The sequence below is a fragment of the Cibotium barometz genome, chromosome 44 (assembly GCF_041138505.1).
Source record: "Cibotium barometz isolate CiBa-2024 chromosome 44, ASM4113850v1, whole genome shotgun sequence".
NCBI classification, from domain to species: Eukaryota; Viridiplantae; Streptophyta; class Polypodiopsida; order Cyatheales; family Cibotiaceae; genus Cibotium; species Cibotium barometz.
Window position 1 is genome coordinate 12824532 of NC_141089.1, and position 12943 is coordinate 12837474.

Consider the following 12943-nt stretch of genomic DNA (forward strand, 5'->3'; position numbering starts at 1 on the left):
CAATAAAGAGAGCCATGAAAAGAATTCATCCCATTAAAGGGAGTCATAAACAATGTTTCCCTGAAACCATCTCAAGGCAAACAACACCACCTTTCTCCTTGCATAGCTATACAAGGGTTAGTGAACATCAAAAACACTTGATAGCAAAAGCACTAACTTTGCAAACTCAAAGTATACTTAGCTTTTCTTTGCCAGGTTGGTCATGAAGCCAAAAGAAATATCTCCTCACCATGTCCTTAAGATATCCCGAGATATATCTCCATATAGCTTGCCTGTAAGCTTGATAATATAATCCACAATATCCATATGGAAAGAGTGCTAAATGTGTGCACATAAAGCCAACTCCATACTTCCAAGATAAATTTTGTGAATTCATAAATCCTTAGACCAATCTGTCTATTGCTCATGCTCTTGCTTCATAGGCTCTGAAGTGGCTGGCCATGCTTAATAGCAATGATGGTAAGTGTGGTCCCCACTCGAGATCTTTTCTCTTCCTTATTGATAGAAGGAAGCCTCCGCTTCCAAGAAAGCCTATGCTCTGATACCAATGTAACTCCCGGCGGCGGTGCCCGGGGGACTAGGGCCTTTGACACACTTGTTGATACCATCAATGCATATTAAAACATTTAAACATGGCCATAGCCTTAACACATATCCATCATCACTTTGCATAAAAATATAAAGCTGGACAAAACATCCACAAATGCTGAAAATGGATCTTGCACATGTGACACCACATAGAGGCCGGAATGGGCCGACCCCCCCCCTTGGAGTATTTTATTACCCAAGGAGAATAATATCATGTACAAGCTTTGAGGGCCTTATTCTCCCCACGGGAGATGCCGGATTATCCAAATACAAATGCCATAACACAGCCCAACATGAGGCAACCAAGCCGGAACATAAGCTGTAGAAATGCCGAGCCAACAATATAATCCATATACCTCCGTGTGGGTACTGATTCTTCCCCAAAAACCACGGGTCTTCATGCAATAGAAAGGGTACAACAAGTACAACTCCCATTCAGTCGGTACAGCAGGTACAATGGCTGGTACAACCGGTACAGTGGTTGGTACAGTAGGTACAGTAAGTACAAATGCTGGTACAGTAGGTACAGTGGCTGGAACAGCAAGTATAGTGGCTGGTACAGCCGGTACGGTGGCTGGTACAGCAGATACAGCAAGTACAGAAGCTGGTACAGCAAGTACAGTGGCTGGTACAGCAAGTACAATGGCTGGTAGAGCCGGTATGGTGGCTGGTACAACAGGTACAGCAAGTACAAATGCTGGTACAACACATACAATGGCTAGAAATCATAATAAATGATTGAATACCCTTGCCTTCAGTATTTCTTCGCGATGGAAGCCTCCAAAACAGTCCCATACAGCCGGTATTCTTCATGGGCAGCCTTCAAGTGAGAGAGAAAGAGAGTAGCCGTCATTAGAGAAGCCTTCAACGGTGGTAGACGCTAGTGTGCAGCAAGAGAGCCTCTATTAATGAAGAGAGAGGGCTCCAATTTATAGATTTGGGCCTCCCATGAGCTGAAATGGCAAGAGAAGGCTACAATGACAAGTGGAGAGCCACACAATAGCTGAAGTGACAAGTGTGAGGCCACTTGTCTCACTTTGATCCTTTTTCTAACAAGTGTCAGGCCACTTGTCTCACTTTGGTCCACTTTCTTGCCACATGTCCCAATCTAAGAGATGGGTCCTTCCATAATCTTTACCTCTAAAAATATCCCAACTGGTAGACATTCTGTCATAGGCACTTTGCCAACTCTTGGTATTTGCTCAATTCCAGATGTAATGACGCGAACAGAATTTCCATCGGAGTCGGGCCAAAAATAGCAACTCTCCTAAATTTTATGAGTGTGGTCCTTTGTATTCTAGGATAATCCCCCATTCCCAAAGCTTGTACTTTCCAAATATTTAAACATCCTGGAGTCCACCAGACCTCTTTCAGACTAGGAAATGTCCAGGCTGGTGACACTATTGAGATTATAGATTATAGAAGAATTGCAAAAAAAAAAAACCAACTCATGAAAAGTTTGACTTTCTGGCTAGTTTCTGAATAGTCAGAAAACAAAAATTGCAATACTCATAAGGGTGTGCAAAAGGAAGCACAAAAAGCAAGTCCATTACAAAATGTCTTAAAGGATGGCATAAATGCAGGAGAGGTGTAGAAAAATTGCAATACTACTAAGGGTGTGCAAAAGAATGGCAAAAATGTAGGAGAAGTGTGGTATTAAATATATGATCTTTTCTTTGTCAATGCCATTCTGATCTCATGTTCCTTCGAAACTGGTTGATGCATAAATATATGAGAGTTAGCAAGCATTTGTTCACCTGATGTTGGAAGTCCTCGCATGTGCATGTAGGTGTTTCTTTTATTGCAACTTCATAGCGGTTTGCCTCCATGGAGCTTCCCATTTTGCTATCCACAAGAAACACCTCATGCTCACACTCTTGATAACCCTTTCCTCAAGAACATGTGCATCCGATACTATAGCTCTCTCGATTCTTTATTCAACACCCTTCGATATTCTAGACTTGTAGTAAGAATGACGTGCAGGCAACGAGTCTCTCTGAATAGGTAAATCGTTTTTACCTTGTGGTTGGTTGCTACCACCACCCCCAAGGGGAGAGAATTGTCCATTTGTCTCTAGTTTGAATCCTGATACAGTTAGCATATCCACCTCAATCTGTGTGAGTGAAGTGCCTTCATCCACTGGCCAACCATTGTGCTGATCAACCAGTGAATAATGTTGTTGGCCTCTTATTATTGCCCACAACCAACAATTAGTGATGCCAACTGCCATGTGGCACAAGCGCTTGCCTGCCTACCTGTCCTACCCATATTGCCCAATTGCTTGCGCACCTATGTAAGATCCCCCCAAGATCTCCCTAAACAAAAGCAACAAGATTAGTACCAAATACAAGGGGTACAGGCTAGCTCACCTCCCAACCGTGGGTCCATGTCCGCAAACCACCCCCAAGCCCCTGGGCTAAGGCTTCCATGCACCAAATCCCAAGGGACCACACCCGTAGGATACAAAACAATACGATTGTCTACACAATAGGCTCACCCCACTTATAAAGCCTCAGTCAACCTATTATAAATAGTCGAAATAGCTATAACTTATGGGATAACACTAATAACCCTTACCCAAGTAATCACAGCCTGCTGCACTAATCCTCAAGGTCCCCTAGCCCCAGATTAAGCCCACTGACCATGTGGTTAGCTTCAGGTACGTAACACCTTAGATGTTGTCCACGTATATCTACAGGTGAGATGTGTCACAAAGTATGTCCATGTGGCACCCTAGTGCATCACGTGCATGTGACATCCTGCCCAGGCTTAACCATCCTAAACATAAATGATAAGTGCTCATTATCATACCTTTTCCAATCACACTAGGAGCGCATTCAAGGAAACTCAAGAATGCAAGGCAAACTTCCTTCACAGAGGGCCGCTTCTTGAGGTGAGCCTTGATAATCCTAAGCGATGCTACATGCCCTTGTCTCTCTCCTCCCTAAGATATGTAATCTCCTTCTGAGAGAGAAGGAAATACTCTTTTCCTCTTTGAAATTTGAAGGGCATATGATAGCCTTTCACCATTGTAAGAAGCTTGTGCATACACAATCAAAACCCTTGGAAAGGACTCTAATTCCAGTTCTTGCTATCCTACTTAGTCTAAAAGAAAGGAGAGAGTAGGTCGATGTGCTTGATGCTAATGGATTAGAGCATCTTAAATATAACTGAGCATGATATTATCTGTATTCATGTACTGCGGAGCCAGAGCAAGGGAGTGTCGAAGTTGTACCTAAAAGGTAACAGTCTATGCCATTCATCAACTACGACTCCTTCAAAGTGCTAACCATCTGCATGTGAAAGGTTTGTGGAACAGAGGGCAGCAGGAGATGCTTATGTATACCTGTTCTATATGGGCTCGCTTTTGAAATATTTTATCTTCATGAACACCAACTGCATGTATAAATTGTTGGACCCGCTTCAAATTGACCTGGACATTTTAAAAAAGAACATAACTTAAACTCCTCCTGTGATTGACAAAATGAATCTTAGAAGCCAGATATAAGCAAAAGCAATCAAAAGTTTTTCCAGAATGTGCAAATCAAGCAGCAGTGCAAAACCATTTACCGTTACATCTTCGCATTACCGGTTATGTTGAAGACAACTTTCTCTGCGGATTGCAATCTAATTAATTCCAGCCCCCCATCAGCCCACCCAACGTGTAATGCATGTGCAACCTCAACACTCTCTCATTCACCCAAAAACAGCAATAGAAAAAGCTCCTTTTTTAGAAAGTGTAAAGTAAGAGGTGTCAAAAGCTAAGCAGAAGTGTGCTCGATTCAACACTAATTGACACTAATTCATGCATGGTAGCAGGAAACGCCCCGAAACGCTATATGTTTGGGCCAAACACCAAAACACGATGGGGAAACTCTGAAACGTTTTGAAACTCAAAACGGCTAGGGGAAACGTTTCCTAGGCGATTCCCCCACACCTGAAACATTTCCCCAAGCCATTTCTCCAAAAATTTTCCTATATATAGTTCTTTTGGGTTTCTTTTGGATGGGATGACCCTTCTTGATAGTTTTGAAAAGACTAACTCCACCTTAGCCTTCTCTATACTATGAAGGCTTAGTAAATCTGATGATTAAAGTCACATCTCTCTTGTTCATGATCTCTCTTTCCCCCTCTCTAGTCTCATATGCTGATGTGGCGATTCCATTTCCGTTTCCGTTTCACCGTTTCCCATAACTATGAATTCATGGCACATACTGCAATACACAAAGAGATGAGATATGGCATGCATTTCAACCTCACCTACCATCCTCTTCCAGCTTCTCAAATCCACTGCAGTATAAAGGTTTGCACTTGAGTTGAATTTGTTGCTTGCCTCTCCCTTGGCTACCCCAAAAGACTTACAGAAGATGTGTAAAATGGGGAGAGGGATTCTATATATAGACCTCCAAAAAGTAGCTCTATATGTGTTTGTGTTATTAGTGTTATTTGTTTGCATTGATTGCACTTGCATCGATGCCCATTCTATATAACATGTCTCTCCCTCATGGCCTCTTCTGTCCTTTTACAAATTAGAGCTCACGATACATGCTGCACTCTAACCCTAATCTCTCACCATTTCAGTTTCATGGCACATGCATCTTTCTCTGAGGATGATGCATGTATTATTCCCTCCTACTTATAAAGTGGGAAGGTTTATCATCCCCAATGCTCCGTTTGGATTGGTGCTATGGTGGATCAACATCTTATACTTCTCGGTCTGGTTCTCGTTCTAAAAGTGAAAAAAAACTTCCACAATTCCACAACTACAATAAACTCAAGAGTCTATTGTTTAATCCTCAACTGGTTTTCCGAACTTCCGGAGAACTTCCACTTTGTGAAGATCTCCGTCTACAAAGGATACTCCCTCATGCTAAATTTAAACCATCATTGGGATTCCGAGCCTCATGTGTGTATGTCACCATTTGGCCACCCAACTGGTCCGCCCGTGCTTTCTCATTATGTACATACATTGGACTGGTGTTGATGGCAATTGCATATGCCAAGGATTGATGCAACTCACATGATACTGTGGACTTGGCTTTCTATTGGGACTTGTGCATGTGTACATCCCCGGAAATGCCTGGAGGATTAGTGTTCCATTGGGTCTGATACCTCATGTACTTGCCTGGAGAACGTCTATTTTGCTATAGTCTCATGAACAGGGATTGTCCATACCAATGTGGCATTGCATAGATCTTTATGCGCTTGCCTGCAAATTAAATTCACATATTGTTTTCATGCTTACTTAGTCAATGTGTAGTCGGGTAAGGGGACGCCCGCCCGTGAACCATGCGTGTGAAACTATCTGCTAACCAAAGTCATAAGAAACGGTTCGAGGTTTTTTTCGTTTCGGGGTTTTTGGGTTTGTTTTCGAAAGGTTTCGTCCCTCGGTTAAGAAACAGCGAGGTTTCGAAAAAACAATAATTTCATAAAGTATAAATACTTAAAGAACTTATAGTAGCCATCTAAAAACATAGTGTAATGATGAAAAAATGGTCTCTTTTGACACATCTCGAGAAACCATCCTTATTTTGGTGAAGCATTATGGCAATTTTGCTTGATTAGATGCCACAAGTGGTTCAATCAAGGACTCTTAAGAAATTGAAGAAGAGAAGGAGAAATTGGGAAAGATTTAAGACATTGAAGGAAGAAAAAGGGGAAAGAAGAGAGGAGATGAAGAGAAAAGGAGAAGAGGAGGAGAGAAGGAGAGAACTGAAGAAGAAGAGGAGAGAAGAAGAGAATGAATGAAGGAGTACTAGAGGTGAAAAAAGTAGCAGAAGATGGAAAAAGGAAAGGAGGGAGGCAAGAGAAGAAGAGGGAAGAAAGGCGACGAGGAGAATATGGAAGAAAAACAAAATTAAAAAAATCCCATAAAAATCAAGGGAGAAAAAAACAAAACCTGAAATTTGGGCAAAACTGTCGTACTGGAGAGGTTTCGAGTTTTTTAAAAACCGTTTCGAAGTTTCGAGGTTCTGAGGTTTCGAAAGCTAGAAACACGTTTTTTTTGTTACTATGCTGCTGACATGGTTGTGTGGCATGTGATAGGTGGTAAGTATTGGTCAAAACCTAGCCTTACAAAACTAGCATTAATTTATAAGTGTGTACCCACTTTATTAAGTTTTGGGCGACCAAAACTCACTTATAAATTATGACCAACCCTGTGTTCACACACACTGATGTCCCAAGGTAGACAAAGCTCAATGTCCACCACCCAGACCTTATCCTCTTTGTTCAAAGAAAGCATCTAGCCATGTGTCCACCCAGCTTGCACCACAAGTCACTTTTCCTCTCTACTTGACACCCAAGGTGGAGATCTCATCATCTCTCTCTTCATCTCATCAACTCTCTTCCTTCTCTCTCTAGAAGTTGGCGCCCTCCTTCATGAGGCCTTTTGGCTGTATTTTCTGCACTTTCTTCTTCCCAACACCATATCCAAGCTAGCTAGTGTGTTTTCCAAGCTTCTAAGAGTGTTTCCAGGTCGCATTCACTCTCCCACACACTCCTGATGATTGAAATTCAGCAAAACATCCCTTTTATTTGCTGTATTTTTTTTTTCGAGAAAAAGATCCTTCAATTAGTTAAAGAAAAAACAGCCACAAAGAGCTAAGTACAACCACGACGGGCTAAATACAAACTCGCCTCATATAAGGGAGGGAAACAAGTAATCAAAGGGGAAGAGATGCTTCTCCTCCGGCGGGCCGCTCTGCGAGGAGAAGACTTTCTTATACAAGGGGGGGGGGGGGGGGGGAGGGGGGGAGGGAACAACCACACGGTGGTCTGTAATGCCAAATGAGATCACCACCTCTATCTGTGAGGAAAGGGCCACGTCTCCAAAGTCTCAAGAAGGCTAGCCGCCGCTTCTGCATGCGGTCAAAACCTCCCTATAACTTCCCCCATTGACCACGGAGAGTGTGAACGATTGAGTCATATGCTCCTGATGGTCTTAGCTGGCGGAGTGTTACATGACTGAGTATTTTACCTCTTTGTCTTAAGCACTGTAATTATGTTTTAAACATGTTTAAGCATTCACTAATCATGTTTAATCCAGTAAATGCATGTGTAAGTATGTACATGTGTGTGGATTCAGATACATGTTTGGTGTGTGTGTGTGTACATGTGTGCATGCTCATATGTTTGTTCATGTGCATGTATATGTGTGTTTCTCTTACCTTGATGCAGGAGTAGCAACTGAGGCATCCTGTGGGTCAACCGTCAACCCAATCAATAGCTGATGTGGCACTGCCACGTGGCACAGGGGCAAGTGACATGGAGCTGCACGCGTGCTTTGTAGACAACTGGCTGTAGCAAGGGATGACGGCTGGCTGACGTGGTAGGCTGGAGTGCACGTGTGCAGGTGCTGCCACGTGGGCAGGCAACTGGCTGCCACATAAGCAGGCGCCACGCGCTGCAGTGCAGCCAAGCGCAGGCAGCAGCGTGGGCAGCAACGAAGCATGGGCACCATGCAGCAAGCGCAAGGCGGGCAGCAGCGAAGCGTGGGCACCAAAACGGGAAGGAAAGCAAACGCGAGGTAAAGCGTCGGGCAGCCCAAAAGCAAAAAATTAAAATCAACGTGGGATTTCTTTTTTTTTGAAAACGCAAGTGCCATGTATTTTTTCTTCTTCTTCTTCTTCTTTTCCCCCACCTATCCATGGAAAACCTTTCAATACTTCTCATCCTGGTTACTTTGGCGAAGGCTCTGTCTTTCATTCCATGACCGGTGTACCTAACATGGGCATGACTGGGAGCTATGGTATGCAATCAGGTATGCATGGAGGTATGCCAGGAGGTATGTATGGAACTTTTGGTGGTGGTGGCGGAAGTGCTTTCGGTATGCCTGGTATGGGAGGTGGTATGATGGGCATGGGATCTAATGCTGTGGGCAATTCTTTTATCAAACCACAACCCTATGATAATCTTGTTCAGGGCGAGAAGCCAAAAGATTATAAAGAGCATCAAACTAGAGGAGATGGGTGTGTTACATGAGGCTACTTTGGCTTGTCCTGGACATTCAGTTGAGGTTACACCGATCATTGGGAAACTGCGTCTCAATGTGCAGACTTACACGCACAGAGAGGATAATTTCTTCATAATGCCTTTGGAGGGTCGTGATGTTTTGTTGGGTATGCCTTGGTGCCATAAGGTTAAAGCAGTAGTAGATACTTTCAACAGGAAAATCTCTCTCACTAATAAGAATAAGGAACACACTCTTGATGTAAAGCTTAAAGGGAAATCTATTCCTGTTGTATTGGCCTCGGCCATTTCTCGTTTAATAAAGAAACATCTTTTTGTTTACTTACTGTTTGTTAAAGAGAATCAGGATACCACAGATTCTAATCTGTCTGGTTGGATAAGGAAAGATTGGAATTTCTCAAAAGTTTTCAAGATTGTTTTTTAGAGGCTTTGCCAGGGGAATTGCCGCCTGCTAGGCCTGAGGATCATGGGATTAATTTGATTCCTGGAAGTTCACCACCAAATAAGCCACCCTATAGGGTGAGTGTAGCCCAATAAGAAGAGGCGTGCTTTGTAGACAGCTGGCTGTAGAGCAGGGGATGACGGCTGGCTGATGTGGCAGGCTGGACTGCACATGTGTAGGTGCTGCCACGTGGGCAAGCAGCCGACTGCCACGTAAGCAGGCGCCAGGCGCTGCAGTGCAGGTAGCAGCGTGGGCAGCAGCGAAGCATGGGCACCATGCAGCAAGCGCAAGGCGGGCAGCAGCGAAGCGTGGGCGCCGGGCAACAAAACGCGAAGGAAAGCAAACGCCAGGAAAAGCGCCAGGCAGCCCAAAAGCGAAAAAATAAAATCAACGTGGGATTTCTTTTTTTTCGAAAACGCTTAAGCCCATGTATTTTTTTTATTTAAAAAAAAGAGAAGAGAAAAGCTATTCGATAGTTTTTGGGAAAAAAAAAGCCTTTGTAATAGATTTTTCCAAGGGGAAAAAGCTTTTCCCTCAAACTTGTATAAATAAGGGGCCAAGGCTACTGCAAATCTCCCATCTCTGACATGCGCGTGGTCGCCAGTCTCCTGTCGGTGGGACTGTGACTGGTACTGATGCAATACGATGGTGGGAGACCTGGAGGGCTAGTCCTCCCCATCCTCCTCATAAGTCCTAACCACTCTAGCCTCGGTGGCCCAAGCAACAGTACCCCAAGTGATGATCCGGATCGATGCCCTGTCCATAGAGAAGATGAAGAGAATCCACTGTCAAATCTGTTGAGCCTTTGGGCAATCCCAAAGGCAATGTCGCTGAGACTCCTGCGGGTGGCCGCACCTCGAGCAAGCTGCTCACCAACCTCCAACTGCCAACCAAGCACCAACTACCAAACTCCTATGTGCCATCAGCCAAAGAAAGAGAGTGATCTTCCTCAGCGGAAAGCTGTCTCAGAGCCTCCTCCAAAAATCTGAAAGAAAGCGCTGTGATAGGCCTTGAGGCTGCCAGTGTGCTGCTGCCGGTGTGCCATCTATCTCAGGCATCTGGATCCTACGGCCAATCTCTGCTATATATGCAAAGAAAGGGGCATCCACAATCTCCTCGGGATCTGCGGGAACTACAGCCGCGTGAGAGGTCGGCACTCCCAAATCCATAGCCGCCATAGTCTCTCCCTGGCCCCTTGGCCAATGCTGGATCTATGTGCCATTCCCGTGCCCGAAAACCAATCACCCTCACCGTCTGCAAGGTGCAGCCTCTGAAATCCTCCAAGGGGTGCTCTGATCTCTCTAGTCTGCCATGGGACCCAATAGAAAAAGTGAGCAGACCACTGTCCTCTTTTGCTCCATGGACCACCACGAGGATATCGTGTCTGGTAAACACGCCTAGCCACACCGGGGGAGTCGGGTCAAGATTACGAGTCAGCCACTCCTCAGGAATAGCTGAGTCAATGTCCATGCTAAGCTTGTCTCTACCCCGGATCCCTGTCAAGCCTCTCTCCTGCTCCTCCTGAGGTAATTGCCTGTATGCAATCCAATCTCCGAGAGACCTGGCTGGTCCCATGCTCAAGGCGCCAAAGGATATATATGCGGTCGGACCCCTAGCATGTGGCCACTGGGTAAACCAATCAGGGGATTCCAAACCAAAGGCTACGGAAGCGGCCCCCCTAGGCAACTGGAACAATCTATATGAGGGCTAGCTTGAAATGATTCCAACCACGAAGTAGACTGGCTACGAATCTGTCCTCAAAATTGGGCTAAAACCACGGGCTCGCATCTTTGTGAAGATCCATCTAGTACTCTGCGGCCACGGGCCCCCAAGGCTCAGAGTGCGGGCTGAAATCCGGGCCAAGAGGAAATCCTTCCAAGGCTCACCACCGGGTAGGAGTCCTCTGACAATCAACTTGCCCAGCAAGGCATGGCTCTGTATAGTAGGATCGATGAGGTCAAGCCCCTGCTAAATGATTACTCTTCATGCCACCTTGGTAGCTGGCCTCCCATCACTTCCGGCCCACAAGAAGTTCCGGATCAAACATTGTACCTAGCCAATACATGCCTGAGAAAAGACCCACCACGTGGTGGCAAGCAATACCTAGTTCACCACCACCACTCTGCCTGCTAAGGATAGCCTCACCGAGCTCCAATATAAAAGCGTCTTTAGAATACTCAGAAGAAGCGGAGCGAGCTGCTGCTCGGGAGAGATATCAATGCCCATTTGGCAACTGAGATAGCGGACTAGAGTGCCCCTCAGGATCCACTGGAAAGCCTCAATTGGTCGCCAAGTTGGGGCAAGTGCTGACCCTACCCAAAAACCATGCGACTTGTGCCAGTTGCTCTGCGCTCTTGATGCACATCAAAAAATCTCAATTGCCTCCACGAATCTCTAGAGATTCCCAACATCTCCTGCAAGGTAGGCTGCTCTATCGTCTACAAACTCTGAGTCCAACAGCTCCTCCTGCGTGCGGAGGGGAAGGCGCAATCCCTGAAGTCTGGTCTCCTGGGCGGAGAGAAAACTACTCATGACCTCGGCGACAAATAGGAAGAGGTACAGTGCCAGAGGACAGCCCTGTCAAACTGAGCGGGAAAGGGAAAATCTGTCACCTCGGGCTCCCTGAATGAGAACCTGGTTGTGCGATGCTAAATAAAGTCCTGAGACTCCACGAATCCACTCCATGGGGAATAGCTCCAATCTCCACTCCATGGGGAATAGCTCCAATCCACCCTATCATAAGCTTTCTCAAAGTCTGGGAGGAGCACAATGAGGTCGTGCTACCGTATCTTGGCCGAAGTTGTCGCCTCCGTAAAGCTTTTGTCCAAAATGCTCCGATCCTAAAAAACCAGTCTGAGTGTCATGGATCAAGTATGGGAGAGAAAGCTGAAGTCGCCTGCTGATGGCCTTATAGGCCGTCCCTAGAAGGGTGAAGGGTCTCCATTGCCGGATCTCCAATCTATCACCACCCTCCTTGGGAATCAAATGTATCAGGCCCTCTGTGAGCCTCTCTAGCATGGCACCTGTGGGCATAATCTCATTGAAGGCAACGTGAAGGCCACCTTCTATGAGGTCCCAATGGCGAAGAAAGAAAGAGACAAGAAGCCCACCCGCAATAGCATGAACTAGGCTCTGATAGCATGAAAAGATGCAGGGAGGAGGAGAGCTTGAGCTCTTGCAGGCACACACACACTCACACAAACCCTAGAAGAGAACACACAAGATGAGAGGCTGAAAATTGGTCTTCTTCTTCTTCACAACAAAAGGGTTCTACAAAAAGATAAGGGAAACACAACATAAGTACTAAAGTACTATGTACATGCGGTCCATAATGTAAACACGCTAAGTGAGTGAGTTGGCAAGATAAGTATGCTATAACTCAGTGGTGGACTAGTAGCTGGTGTAGTCCAGCTGTAGAATCACTGGCGAAGATCTATCATGTCAACATCCTACCAAACAAGCCAGTGATGTAAGTGGAGGAAAAGGTCACCCAGGCATATCATGAGTGTCACCTGGGGGTGACATCTCAACACCCACCATACCCGGACCACAAGCTAGTGCAGGAGCTCGGCCAAGAGGTGTGACGCTCGACAAAGCCACTGAGTTATGCAAAGCTTGACGCCCCAGATCCCATTGCCCTCGCCCACAGCCATGCCACCATAGGAGGATTCGGGCCATCATCTCCCATCGTTGTAGGACCTTCTCGCACCGGCTCAGTTTTACCACCTTGACACCATGTCACAACGGCCCATGAGGGATGTATTAGGGTGATATGAGATCAGATTTTATAGTTCTAGATTTTTGTTATCTTTCTTTATTACTATTATAGTTCTAGATTTTTGTTATCTTTCTCTGCTCATGTACCTAGATCAGATTTTATAAATCTAGAATTTTGTTATCTTTCTTTATTACTATTTTGTACCCAGGATGATGTACCTCATG

At 45.3% G+C, this 12943-nt stretch overlaps 1 protein-coding gene across 3 annotated transcripts in view; it reads right to left on the reverse strand.

Moving 5' to 3' along the window:
* LOC147612977 (5'-3' exoribonuclease 4-like) overlaps positions 1 to 12943 on the reverse strand; it is a 64342-nt gene that overhangs the window by 32025 nt on the left and 19374 nt on the right. For all 3 annotated transcript variants that reach the window (XM_086782254.1, XM_086782255.1, XM_086782256.1), the window contains exon 10: positions 3935 to 4021. In XM_086782254.1, coding sequence (XP_086638380.1) covers positions 3935 to 4021 — 87 coding nt within the window. The remainder of the gene's footprint in view (positions 1 to 3934; positions 4022 to 12943) is intronic.